Consider the following 14,844-nt stretch of genomic DNA (forward strand, 5'->3'; position numbering starts at 1 on the left):
AAATTAAGTTTACAGAAGTTTACACGAATGAAACTGATCAGAGTCTTTTAATAAATAATAGCGATAATTCTTATTTTTTGAAAAAAAAAGATTAGTTGTGAGATCCATACCATATCGAATTTCAACGATTCGACCTATTTATTTTTCAAGTTGCACCTCATAGATCATTTTTGCAAAATATTAGTCAAATCGGAAATATTTGAAGCTTATAATTTAGTTCAAAGAAATTGACGAACATTATATTCTAAGAAACATTGAACTTTCATTGTGACAATTAAATAAGCAAATGATTTCGGATTGAATTAAATTTTTGCAAGGATGATCTATGAATCAACACTTACAAAATAGACAGTTCGAATCATTAAAGTTCGATATTGTTTATATTAAAATTGAAGTAAAAAAATTTACAATGATTTCTGACCGCACGATGAACGGACGTGATTGGAGGATCCCTGGGATCCTCACAAAGAGGATCAGGAGATGATCCTCATTCTTTTTTTTTAACATCTCTTGTCAACCCCTTAAGACTCTTTTTTTTTTTTTTTTTTTTTGGCAAATCTTAAGACTTTTTTTCTTTTTCTTTTTTGAGAAAGAACCCCTTTCAAGAATTAAACATCTCTAAATCAAACATAACTTACACTCCCTCCTAATTCCATTTTTATGTGTAAAAAGCCATAAGAACATTGCTTGGTAACTCTAAAATTAATGCAGACTCTCCCAGTAATTTGAACGAGTTTTATATACTCTATCCTTCTTTTCCTTTCTTTCTATATGTAAAGTTTGGTTGACTCCATATCACAAAACAAACACTATCTAGCAATCGGTTGAATTTTGATGCCATTAGTTGATGGGTTTCTATCCCAACAACTATTGGGTGCGGAGACAGCAACTCAAGTCCTTCCCATTTCTCTCCAACTTCCTTTTACTTGAAGCAACAACTACCAAAAAGAAAAACTACTCACCAGAAGAAGCACCTCATAACAAAAACAAATGTTCTTTGAGTTTGCCAGTACCAATCATAACCATGTTAGCTAGCTCCACCTTTTTTTTAATAAATTAACACCTTTAAGCATAAACCAATCTGACATAAAATTTCTCATACAAATTCCTACATTATATATATTATACTGGCCAAAACCCACCAAAAAACCCTGTTACCCTAATTCCAAATTTAATAGATTTTTCAAAGAAATGGGTACAACGGAAAGAACAAAGAAGAGGGTCCAATTATGGAAGAAAGCTGCCGTCCATTTTGCTTTGTGTTTTGTTATGGGGTTCTTCTCAGGTTTTGCCCCAACGGATAAGGCTTCGCTTTTCGCTAGAACCGATGCCGTGGTTTCCTCCAATAAATCACTGGACTTTCCGCCGCAGTCAGTAGAACCGCCGCAAGAAATAGCACCGGATGTTATTAATAGAAGTTTGATAGCTGCAGAGACACCAAATGTGTCAATAGCAGCAGCAGCAGAACCTGCAAGGCATAAAGAGAGCTCCGAAAACTCGAGGTTCACACAAGAAGAAGAAGCAGAGGAAAAGAAAGAACCCGAGGTGACTCCGAGAAGGTTCATAATCATAGTCACTGCAACAGCAACGAGCACGAAAGACATTAAGTTTAAAAGTGTGTTTTTGAGAAGACTAGCCAATACTATAAGGTTGGTTCCTCAGCCGTTGCTTTGGATCGTGGTGGCGCCGAAAACGGAGTCGAATGAAGTGTCTGAAGTGCTGAGGGGAACGGGGATTATGTACAGGCATTTGGTTTCGAGAATGAATTTCACAGACGCAGAAGCTGAAAGGGATCGCCAGAGGAACATTGCTCTTAAGCACATTGAGAAGCACAGGATTAGTGGGATTGTCCACTTTGCAGGGCTTTCTAATGTTTACGATCTTGGCTTCTTCGACCGACTCAGAGAAATTGAGTACGTAAATATTCCTTAATTCCTTATTTTTTTTCATTCGATTGAAATTTTAACTTTGAATATTATGTTGTAAAATTAATTTTACCTAGTATTATGCTGTTAGAAATAGATCATGATATCTTGAAAATTTCCTTTTTTTTTTATTTCTTTGAACGTAAGAACCTATGGTAATTTAGCTGGAGGGATGGAGGTTTCAAAGTTCGAGTAGTTTTTAAGAAAGGTGTGATTGCTGGAAGGGGAAAAAAAGAAGTGTCCCTTATTGCTTATTTGGACTAAAAAGGTTGTGAGTAGTGAATTTTGTTGGACTTTGCCAATATTCTAAAGTGCATATGCCAATATTCTAAAGTGCATATGTAAGTCTGAATTTTTGAAACAATTGTAAGTCTTGCAGTGGGATATACACACATCAATAGCAAACATTTGTTTAGGTGCGTGCATTTGACTATTATATATGTATAATTTTTCATTCAAAATTTATGAATAAAAACAACTACGTATAATTTAACTTTGATTTATTTATCACTATATACAAATGGATACATTGTAATATCTAAACGGAAATTTGTTGAAGGAAAGAATCTTTTGTCAAGTGCTTCATTTGTCTATTAATTTGCAGGGTTTTTGGGACATGGCCAATGGCTATACTTGCAGCAAACAGAAAGAAGGTGATCATTGAAGGACCTGTATGTGATTCTTCACAAGTCATAGGATGGCATTTGAAGCAAATGAACAATGAAACAGAGACTAGGCCTCCCATTCATATCTCAAGTTTTGCTTTCAATAGTTCAATTCTTTGGGATCCCGAGAGATGGGGTCGCACTTCATCTCTTCAAAGCTCCTATCAGGTACATGAATTGTCTGCTATCATGTTTCAAAACTACGACTGCTAAATATGTAGAATCATATTTTTTAGGATAACGTCTCAATTCATAATTTGATACTATAACATGCATCTCACATATTTGTCATTCTTTCCTCTTATATGCCTCATGAAAGTGGAGCTGTGTGAAATTTAATATGCACCCATCGATGATAGACATGCTTCCATGCAAAACGCATATTTCATAACTTTTCTGAAAAAAATTTAAATTACAATAAAAGGGAAAGTATCATTAAGAAAAAAGGAAAACTAATGAAAAGAATTTGAAAATTTGAGTTTTAACAATAAGGACAAAATAAAGGATAAAGTAAATAGTACCATGATTGATTTTTTTAGTGTAAAAATATAATTTTTCGTTAAAGTGAACAATATTGAAAACTTTTTGTTAAAATTCCCTAAGAAAAAAGATATATGGAAGAAAATAAAATTATTTAAGTTGGTGTAGGTGTCGCTGGGGTCCTGTCGCACCAACCTGTTAGAGTATTTTATGCTTTTAAATATTATAAGTAAAATGTTTTAGTAGAGGTTGGCATGCTCCAACCATTTTAAAATCATTCAACTAACAACGCCTTTGAAAAAAACATAAATATAAAAACTATTGCAAAGATAAAAAGATGGAATTGACAAAAAAAAAATTATAAAAGTAAATACCATATCAGAACTAATTGTATTTATATATAATTAGGTTACTCTCTTTCAATTATTATTTGAATTATATAAGCATGTGGATGCTTGTTTTGCTTTTGAATATATGTTTATATATTTTTTAAGTTTAACAGCATGGTTTTTTAATTGCTGTTTTGGCAACAGAATTCAATCAAATTTGTAAAGGAAGTGGTTCTTGAAGACGAAACAAAACTAAAGGGAATCCCACCAGAAGAATGCTCCAAGATCATGCTTTGGTGTCTTCGTCTTCATGCTGCAGGAGGAGCCACTGCACCACACCAAATCAATCAATGAAAAATGGAAAATTAATTCGTTGCCAAAATAATTACGTACCAAATAGAGATATTACTCGATCATTTTGTTTTATTTTCTTTTATCATGCATGTAATTCTTTATAATTTTATTTGTTCTCTCTTTATTGTTTTTTCCCTAAATTTTTGTAGTAGATTTTACTCCCCCAGTATACTTAATTCAATAGCTTAAATCTTTGAAGGATCCCTATCACACGAATTACAACTTTGCCTACTTACAATAAAATAGGATAATTACTCTTTTGTTAGGTGTTTATATTTGTATATAATACCAAAAACTTATTATGAGTTTGATATATAAAGCACATTTATAATTGCGCTAAGGCCTTTTAACGAAGAATCTTAATTACAATCAAGTAGACAGAGACGCGAGTAGGCCCAAGTATATTGTTTATTGGTTAAAAAATATAGTAGTGGACTCACGTATATTGTCTATAAACAAGTCGAGCCAAATCATATATCAATGTTCAAATTTGGCTTGTTAAATATTTTCAAGCTCAAATTAAGCTTGACTTACTTTTTATACAAGTTAATCTTCGTTGAGCTTAAAAGATTCAAGCTCAATACCGAACCCAAGATATTTACTATAATAACAAAATTTCGAACTTGGCAGCACATTTTCACACAATAAAGCGTATTTTAAGATAATCATATAAAACACCATTTTCATTTCATTTTTATTATTTGAACTTGGTTGGAAGATCACGGTTGCAGTTTATGTACAAACAAAATAAGAATGGGTGACATAATATCTATCACGTCTTAAAAAGGGGTGAATTTGAAGGTGTTTATGTTTTTTTTTTTTACAAGTGATATTCTACACTAATTTATGCTAAGGGGAGTGTTTGTCACATCCCCAGTCTCTGCTCTGCCGTAGCACGATATTGTCCGTTTTGGGCAACGCCCTCACGGTTTTGTTTTTGGGAACTCACGAGCAACTTCCCAATGAGTTACCCATCCTAGGATTGCTCTTGCCCAAACTTGCTTAATTTCGGAGTTCCGATGGAATCCGAAACCAGTGAGTTCCCAAAAGGTCTCATGCTATATGGAGGTGGGCATGTACCCTCTCCGTTGGTCGATGTGGGATATTACAATTCACCTCCCTCAGAGGCTCAACGTCCTCATCGGCACACTTGCACCACACGACAGAGTGACTCTGATACCAAATTGTCACATCCCAGTCTCGGCTTCGTCGTAACACGATATTGTCTGCTTTGGGCCACGCTCTCATGGTTTTGTTTTTTGGAACTCACGAGCAACTTCCCAGTGGGTCACTCATCCTAGGATTGCTCTTGCCCAAACTCGCTTAACTTCAGAGTTTCGATGGAATCCGAAACCAGTGAGTTCCCAAAAAGCCTCGTGCTATATGGCAGTGGGGATGTACATATAAGGCGTATCATCCCCTATCTGTTGGTCGATGTGAGATGTTACAATGTTTAGAGGCGAAAGTAGATTGAAGAGGAAGACCGAACCACCAGAGTAATTCATCACTTTTGAGTCAATTTGATGATAACCAATGTAAACTTACAAGAAAAAAAAACGTAAACACAATTCTTCAAAAGCAAAATTTAAAAACATGATAATATAGGAAGCATCACCCACCAAAAATAAAGTAGAATCTTCAATGCTTTACGTGTACTCTAACCCAATGAAAAATGTAAATTATAACTTTGGCCATAAAATATAGAGATAATTTTTTTGAACAAAAATATAGAGATAATTAGATTTAGGATCATTTTCACACTTAATTATTAGATTTAATATTGAAGATTTTGTTTATAGATTGCCGTTGACCAGCTATTGATTTAAACAACCTTCCTTTTGGCAAGTTGGCTTTTACTACAAGACCATCTCCAATCCTGGGCTAAAAGTCAAATTACCCCCCCCCAAACACTCTCCAACCCATGCTAAAATTTTAGGCTAAATGCCAAATGCTATTTCTGGGCCAAATACCCCCTAGCTTTCCCCCTAGGCTAAATGCGAAATGTTTATCGGAATTTAAATTTTTTTAGATTAAAATGTTCATAAAATTAATTTACAATAATCTACATATTTATTTTTAAAAAAAATTGATTTAAGAAAAAAATTTAGTCTAATTTCATTCTTTAATAATTCCGGGCTAAAATTTTAGAGTAGAAGGGTTGGAGCAGAAAAGATGTTTCTGGGCTAAAAGCTAAATTTTCCGGGCTAAAAAATTTGGCTTTTAGCCCAAGGGTTGGAGATGGTCTAATGGTGGAAAGGTGTTGAGCCTTTACATGACGGCGTGGGTTTGAATCCCGTCGATGATTAGTCTAACATTTAATCTAAACAAAATCTATTATTTGTAAAAAAATAAAAATAAAAAAACCTTCCTTTTGTGTAATGACGAGTCACATACCTTTAAAGCTTGCGATTTGCTTTTTTTTTATTTTTTTATTGCGGTTTATATCCTTGGACTATTTTTGAGCATTTTTGCTCACCACCATAAACTATGGTGTATGCTCACCATACATCTAATCAATTGACACGTGTCATTTCACTTAATCTTGGTTATTTTTTTTCAAAATTGAAAAACTAACATTTAATGTGAAAGTTAACTAGAGTTAAGTGAAATGACATGTGTCAATTGATTAAGTGTATGGTGAGCATACACCATAATTATGGTGGTGAGCAAAAATGCTCCCGTCCAAATCAATGTATTCATGGGGATGAATGTCAAAGATTTTAATTTTCCAGATTTTTAGTTATTGATATCACTCAGTTACGTTACAATACATTTTGACTTGTCACTGTTTCTTAATTAGTTTTCTAGTCATTATGAACAAATAGTCAATCATGCGGCATACTTTCTTCTTATTTCTTTAATACGTTTTGAGTCATTATTTGTTGTGCTTCAAAATTCAATTGTGCTTCATTTCCTTACACTACATGTTGTTTACGAAATATTCTACTTAAACTTAGGTTTATTATTTCTAATGATCCCTACATCATGTTGGAATTAAATTCGTGCACAACTGCAAATGGTGACAATACTCGTCGGAATCATCCATTAACGTTGGACATGGGGAGAGATAATGAGATTGATTGGGGTGTATGACTGAATTTGTGTTGGATTCCCTACATATCTCTTGGCGTGGAGAATCAAATCACGAGAGTAGTTATAAGGAATGATGTGTGATGCACATTGAACAATTCTTGATGAAGGAATCTTTGTTTAGGCATATATGAGAGATGAGTCTCCATGAATATGTCTACGCGTAGACGACGGTGGGACAAATTATTTCCATACACTCCCCAAAACATAAACACCAGTTCTCCTAAAAAAAGAAAAAAAAAAACACACACACACGAATGAGATGGGACTTGAAACAATGTTTCGAGTATTCCTCAAACACCACTCACCTTCCTCACACCAATGGTCACTGTGGAGCCTAAAATAATCCCCAAAATTCTAGAAGCGACACGTGGACTTTTGCTCAAGAGAGACAAGATTGCCCTCAATAAATGGTCAGGCTCCTCAGATACTCCCACACACAACTCACACCCCTGAAGGTCTCATCAGCTGAATATGACTACCCACAACTCACATGCCATTGGCAAAGAAAAGTCAGAGCATTAAAGATAATGATTAATTACCCAAATCCTATTTTTAATACATTCCCAATTGAAGATTGACTCTAATTCAGTAAGTAATCCCAATTTAAATCAATTAGGGATAATTACTCCATTATCTCAAGATATTATTTCTTATTTAATATCTTGGGAATATTTCTCCATAAGGTAAAACCCTAACACTATGGCTGACCCTTTTCCCTATATATACCCCATATTCTACCAAATTTGAGAAGCTTTTGCTATCCTGAAAAGCCCTAAACACTTTACTCTTTTCAAAAAAACTAATTTAGGCATCAGAGATCCATTGGCCTAACCCCCCCCCCCCCACCTCGTGAGTGCGTGAGGCTTAGGTCATTGATCAAATGTGTTAATTGTTTTGCAGATGCATTTTTGTCAAGAATGAAGACAGCGGAAATTTGCATCGACAGTCACTGTCCATGACCAATTCTGGAGAGAATATATTCATTTTATAAATTTCATCACAGTCGAAGACATGTCTGTGTATGACATTGTTTGCTATCATGAGGAATGCAATTGAAGATAATGGTCAAATTTTGGACAAATCTATAGAGGGTTTTGGCTCATATTGCAAGGAAATGTGGAGAAGGATATTGTTATCTTGGCCTATGGAGAGGTGAAAGAGGATGACAGTGGGGGGTTTCAAACTTTCGACCTCTGCACAAGGCTTTTTGTGAGAGACAAGTGTGAGAGATCAGTGAGAGACATGGGCAAAAAAGGAAAAGCAGAATAAATTTAAAGGGTCATTTCGTCATGTTACTCTGTTTATAAATTGTGGATGGTTGGATACTGAGTTAGTATCTAGAGTGAGAAGATCTAGTTTGGAGAGAGAATGTTAGAACCTTACTAACTAAACAGAATACCAACAATATTTCATTCACTTCCTTTCTTCTCTTACAAGCTTTTATTTGTAGTAATCCACTAACTCTAACAACTTGTAACTAACTTATAGCATCCATTGTACATTAGTCCCTAAAGGATGATGCCATATGGCAGCATCATAACAGAGAAGGGGATAGATGAAAATGAGAGACTAGGGTTTCCTTCTCCATAAAAATAATATATATAGGTTTGTCTAATTTATGAAAATGTCATTAATGAGTGCTCAAATTTACACAATAGACATTAGAACCAATGGTAGCCAAACTAAGTCAAAAAGACATGGGCAAAAAAGGAAAAGCAAAAAAAAAATTACAAGGTCATTTTTGTCATTATACTGTGCCAGTGGAAAGTGAGGAACAGTAAAATAAGGCATTCATTCCGATGTGCTTATAAACAGTGGTTGATAGAATTAAATTTTAAGGTCATCTCCAATCGAGAGGGTTAAAGGTTCAAAAGTCAAAATGATCTGATTTGCCTAAAGCCTTATCTCTAACCAATGTCTAGGCTATAATTCTATAAAGTCAATCAGGCCTTATTTGGCCAAATGGTCATTAGGCTGGCCAAATGCAGCCCACTCTTAGTACCTTTTTTGGGACTCAACTCCTTAGTTGCAATAATTGATTCCAATTCAACGACTACATTTGAAAACATCCAACTGTAGGTTAACAAAATTAACCAATAAATTTAAAACTATTAAATTATTGAGAGGGTTACTTCGGTTGGAGATGACATATAAGTATTTGTGGAGCAAAAAATAATCAAGAAAATTATGGAGGTGACACGTGGACTTTTGGGTAAAAAGACAAAATTACCCTCGAGACATACCAGAATTCCCATGCACATGCAATGGACAATAATGGCTTAATCAAGGAAGAGTCAAAGGTGATCAAAATGATATTTATTCAAATACCTCTCATCACTCCTCATCAAATCCTTATTCAAAAGGTAACTTCCAATTTTCATATTTAATTTAGGATTAATTGCCATGTTAATTGCAAGATATTATTTCACATAATATCTTGCAATTATTCACACAATTTCACCATATATGGCTTGCCACTATTCTCCAAATAAGGATGGCCACTCCCCTATAAATAGTCATATTATCCCACCAAAAAGATAAGGCATTTGCTACCCACAAACTCCTAAACACATTATTGTTAGAATTCTAACTTTAGCATCAAGATTGTTCGGCCAAAGTCCCCCACCCCCAAATTCATTGTGGGTGCGTGAGGCTTTTGGCCTTAATCTTAGGTGTTAGTATTTTGCAGGTGCATTTTCGTCAAAGGAGAAGACGACGGAAATTTGCATCCACAAATTAGTGCTTTCATCGAGAGTTTGATTCACATGCTCGAAGAAGACTCTCACATTCAAAGTTTCTCATTTATCATTCGTTCATAAATTTTTCATATGCTCTTATTCCTAGAATTTTTGATCCACCCAGCGCACGACCCAAGCTGTCCAAGACCAGCGTTCGTGGGGCCCAAGGCCAGCGCAAACCCAGTGTGCTCCAAAGCCGAGCCTAAGCCCAGTGCCCACACACATGGCCCACCTAGCAATCCAACCGCCCTAGCTTTATATTTCTGAACTGATGATTGAACCAAGGGTATTTTTACCCTATTTCTCCATAGATTTGACATATCCCAACTCAAATCTCGCGCCTGGAGTTTATTACACTTCCACTACTCAAGAAGACGTATACCGTCCAAGCTTTTCCAACCTAAATGGTGAACAACACTTGTCCCAAGAAGTCATACAGTTGAGAATCGCCCTCGCGCAGTATACGCCCTTGGTAAATCAACTCTTGCAGCGTATCGAGATGCAACGTGCCCTAGACGAAGTGTCTAGAAGTAGAATAAGGGTAGACGACGAACCTCTTCAACAGCATCCTGGTAAATAGCCACTCAACCAGCCACGAACCGAGTGTTCGAGTAGTGTACATTCTCGACTGGGCCCATGAGATAGCTTAAACTCTCATCTTAGTGCACGGAGAAGTGTGCACTCTCGATTAGGCCTATGGATAAGCATACACTCACGGTTAGGGCCACACTTCAATAATCAACATGAGCAACCTTCTAGGCAAAATGTTCATTCGTAGTTAGGCTTGCAAGGAGTATCCTCCACCTCACATCGAATTAGGCAGCACGAGGATGGATAGAAGCAATCATACAATTCGGCTCAAGTTCAACCAGTATCTTTCGAGTAACTCACTTGTTTACTAGGAATATGCATTGCATCCGCGACATAAACGAGCTGAGCATATGGAAGATCAGCCTAGACCAGCATGTCATAATTTGGGGCAACCGAAAGCTCTGCTACCCCCAACAAAGGTAAATTCAGGAAGAAGTAGAGAGGTTCCTGACCGAGCGATTGCATGATTTCCAATGCAACGAGGTCATTGACGAGGCTCTACGATGGGACATGACCATCATAAGTAGGTCACCCTTCACGAACAAAATCCAACAGGCAAAGCCTCCACGCAAATTCAGCATGCCACAGTTCACATTCTTCAAATGAGATGGAGACCCAGAGAGGCACCTAAAGCAGTACTAAGGCCTAATGATCCTCTATCGGAACAACGACGCTATCATGTGCAAGATATTTGCCACCACTTTACAAGGCGAGGCACGAGATGTTCCACACCCTGCCGCCATAATCCAGCCGTAGTTTTGATGAGTTTTCTTTGGTTTTCACCAAAGATTATTCCTCCTATCGCTCAATTAAGAAGAAGTCTGACCACCTATTCAACGTCAAAAAGAACCCAAAGGAGTCGCTCTATAACTATGTGAAGAGGTTCAAAGTAGAGAAGACAAAGGAAATAGGATGCAACGACTCAATAACTAGTGCATCATTCGAAAATGACTCCTAGCAAACCATCCGCTGTTTGGAGAATTGATCATGAAAGAAGATCTAACTCTGGCAGACTCTTGAGCTTTGGCAGAGAAACATGCAGTTTAAGAATAGGCTAGACACGCAAACAAGACACTTGAGCAACCTAAAAAAGAATCGACAGTAGCTCAAAAGAAGGAGGATGGGAAACAATATAACAACAAAAGCAGGCAGAAAGCCAAGTGCAGAGACTGATCTCGAACTAAAGGAGGCTCGACGCCTAAAAACTACTCAAAGTTCTCGATCATAATATATCAAATCCTCTGTGACATCAAGAGCGAAGCATGGTTTAAGTTGCTGAAGGAATCGAAGGGAGATACCTCCAAGTTGGACCATACCAAGTACTACGCATTCCATCGAGGTCCTGGACATACAACCGATGACTGCTACATTTAGAGGATTTACCTATAGAAGCTGGTGAAAGAAGGCAAGGTCGACATATATTTAGACAAGTCAGCTACGTAGCTTAGAAGGAACACAAACGCCAATGAAGAGTCGCCAACCAAGATAATTCGGATCAATGACATTTTTACCGAGTCCGAGCAATTGAGGGCCACCAACAACTCCAAGAAAATGAAGATCCAACAGGCTCTATTAGTTTCCCAAGTTTAGGCAGTTGACACCTTCCCTGGACCCATCGTTGGCTTCACCGAGCAGGATGGCGAATGCGTCGATTTCCCACACGACAACGCACTAGTGATATTTGTCCAACTAGCCCATGCTATAGTCGATAAAATGATAGATGGCAATAGTAAGCGACCCATCTCCCTACAATGGGATTCTAAGGTGGCTTTGGCTGATAAAGATGGATGGCGTAATCTCCATCAAGTATAAAAAAATTTGATTCCGCATCCTGGGAGAAATAGTCGGAGAAATCAAGTTTGACTAGTCCACATCACGACGATGCACTATACAAGTACTGAATGAAACAAAGAAGAATATCTTTACCCTAATAGAGGCTACTAAGGTCCAAAAAGGCGATGAATCTACCAAATTGCAATCACAACAGACAGATTAAGAAGATGGTGTCCAAATTAACGCGCCAGCATACAACACGAGATGGAAACCCGAAGAGGATGCCGAACACATAATTCTTGAACCTCTGCCGGGGAAGACTACTAGAATAGGCTTAAGTCTGAGCCCAAAAGAAAATGAGGAACTCACAGCCTTCCTTAGGGAAAATCATAACATCTTCGCATGGTCACCTTTCAACATGCCTGACATCGACCCTAAGATAGCTTGCCACAACCGATGATCCAAAAGAGAAGATATTTCACACCCGAACGAGTGACAATCATTGAAGCGCAAATCGACAAGATATTAGAGGCCAAATTCACATAAAAAGTAGCGCACTCAGCATGGCTTGCTAACGTCGTGCTAGTAATGAAGAAAGAGAATGGCAAATAGAAGGTTTACGTAGACTATACCGACCTCAACAAAGCATGCTCGAAAAATCCTTACCCATTTCCCTGAATCGATCTACTTGTTGATTCAACTTCCAGGAACTAGCTGCTCAGTTTCTTGTATGCATACTCTTGCTACAACCAAATAGCCATGCACGAGCCCGACATGGAGAAAATCACGTTCGTGATCAAATGAAACACATACTGCTACAAAGTCATGGATTTTGGCATCAAGAATACGATAACTACTTACCAACGATTGGTAAACATGATGTTCAAAAAGCAAATCAGAGTAATCATGGAGGTCTACATCGATGACATCATGGTGAAGGGCATGTAGCGATCAGACCACATTTGCAACTTGGCGAAGACTTTCGACATCCTTAAAAAGTACAAGATGAATCTCAATTCCGCTAAATGCACATTTGGAGTATTTTCAGGCAGATTCTTAAGATACCTAGCAACCCAACGAGGAATCAAAGCACATCCCAAGAAAATCTGAGCAATCATAGAGATGAAATCTCTAACTACCTTGACGGAGATCCAAGGCTTAACCGGACGAGTAGCCACGCTCAACCGCTTCATCTCGTGGTCTACTGATCGATGCAAGCCTTTTTTCAAAGCAATCAATAGGGCATAACAAGATAAATGGGATGATGAGTGCTAAAGAGCTTTCCAAGACTTGAAGAAATATTTCACATCACCTCCCTTATTATCCAAGCCGAAAGTAATGGATGACTTATACATCTATTTGGCAATCTCAGAAGTAGCAGTGAGCTTTGCCCTCATATGAGAAGAGATGATGGCCCAACTACCTGTATTTTACACTTCTAAAGCTCTTCTCGATGCATAAACCAAGTATCCGAAGATCGAGAAATTGATTTTAGCGCTAGTTGTTACTGCTCGAAAGCTTAGACCATATTTTCAAGCTCATATAGTCATCGTCATGACCCAGTATCGTTTACGATCAATCCTACATAGTCTAGATGCTTCTCAACGAGTAATGAATGAGTGTTGAAACTTGGCCAATATGGCTTAGTTTACCGACCTCGCATGGCGATAAAGGCCCAAGCCTTAGCAGACTTCATAGTAGAATTCACGCTTAGCCTAGGTAACATAACAGCGCGGCCTAACGAAAACCTGAAGGCAACCAAGCACACCCTAACCAAACTTGCCTCACCCAATGGAGACTTCTGGCATTTGCATGTCGACAACGCATCCAACTACAAAGGCTTGAGAGCAGGCCTGGTCCTTATCACCCCAGACGATTCGATGCTTGAACAGGAGATTACTCTAGGCTTCAAATCATCCAACTACAAAGCAGAGTACAAAGCTCTACTAGCAGGCCTCTGAATGGCAAAAGACATGGCGATGAAAAAGCTTACAATTCATTTTGATTCTCAGATAATCACCAGCTAAACTAACGGGGAGTACATGGACAAACATCCAAAGATGACACAATACCTAAAGAAGGTATGAAAGCAGCTTGAGACGTTTCAGACTTACACTCTCACTCAAGTTTCAAGGGCAGACAACGCCCATGTAAACGCTCTAGCATGCCTAGACTCTGCCCTTGACCACCAACTAAACGCTCTATTCTAATGAAGTATCTGGAAAAACCAAGCATAGAGGCGGAGTTAGCAGCCAAGGTGTCACAAGTTAGTACAACTCCAAATTTTCAAGATTCCATTATAGACTACTTAGTTAATGGCACCCCTTACAGAAAGATTAGAGTCTAGAAAACTCCAAAAGAAGGCATCACACTACTACATGTAGAATGACATTCTTATCCGAAGATCCTACACTGGACCACATCTCTGATGCCAAGCGCATTCCAATAACCTAAAAGTTCTAAGTTCAATCCAGGAAAGCGTTTGTGGAAATCACTTTGGAGGCCGATCCTTAACACAGAAAGCTCTTAACGCAAGCTATTATTAGCCTACTATGCATCAAGACGCTAAGGAGTTAGTATAAAAGTGTGACAGCTGCCAACGCTACAAGTCGGTACCAGCACTACTTGCCAACAAACTACATCTGCAGACAAATCATTGGCCGTTCATGCAGTGGGCAATCGACTTGGTTATTCCAATGTTGCCTGCTATTAAGGGCATGGGCATGATGATCGTGGCGATTGACTACTTCACCAAGTGGGTGGAAGTAGAGCCTATGACAACTACTACTCAAGCGGACATATAACACTTCATATGGAGCAACGTCATCTGTCAATTTGGCATCCCTCAATCCATCGTCACAAACAACGACCTGTAATTTGTAGGCAAAGATTTGGC

General features: G+C 37.7%; 1 protein-coding gene across 1 annotated transcript; it reads left to right on the forward strand.

Moving 5' to 3' along the window:
- The first annotated feature begins 845 nt into the window (after positions 1 to 845).
- Positions 846 to 3,954, forward strand: LOC103433265 (beta-1,4-xylosyltransferase IRX9-like). The gene is made up of 3 exons (XM_008371507.4): positions 846 to 1,913; positions 2,530 to 2,758; positions 3,604 to 3,954. Exons 1-3 carry the CDS (start codon positions 1,192 to 1,194, stop codon positions 3,751 to 3,753), a joined length of 1,101 nt encoding a protein of 366 aa, XP_008369729.2. The 5' UTR covers positions 846 to 1,191; the 3' UTR covers positions 3,754 to 3,954.
- Positions 3,955 to 14,844: the final 10,890 nt, after the last annotated feature.

The sequence above is a fragment of the Malus domestica genome, chromosome 04 (genome assembly GCF_042453785.1).
Source record: "Malus domestica chromosome 04, GDT2T_hap1".
NCBI lineage: Eukaryota > Viridiplantae > Streptophyta > Magnoliopsida > Rosales > Rosaceae > Malus > Malus domestica.

Bases quoted from the DNA above. Each gene is read 5' to 3' on its own strand.
- LOC103433265 (XM_008371507.4), top strand. From the start codon at position 1,192: ATGGGTACAACGGAAAGAACAAAGAAGAGGGTCCAATTATGGAAGAAA. The intron at 1,914-2,529 runs GTACGTAAATAT...ATTAATTTGCAG, and splicing joins GACCGACTCAGAGAAATTGA to GGTTTTTGGGACATGGCCAA. The intron at 2,759-3,603 runs GTACATGAATTG...TTTTGGCAACAG, and splicing joins CTCTTCAAAGCTCCTATCAG to AATTCAATCAAATTTGTAAA.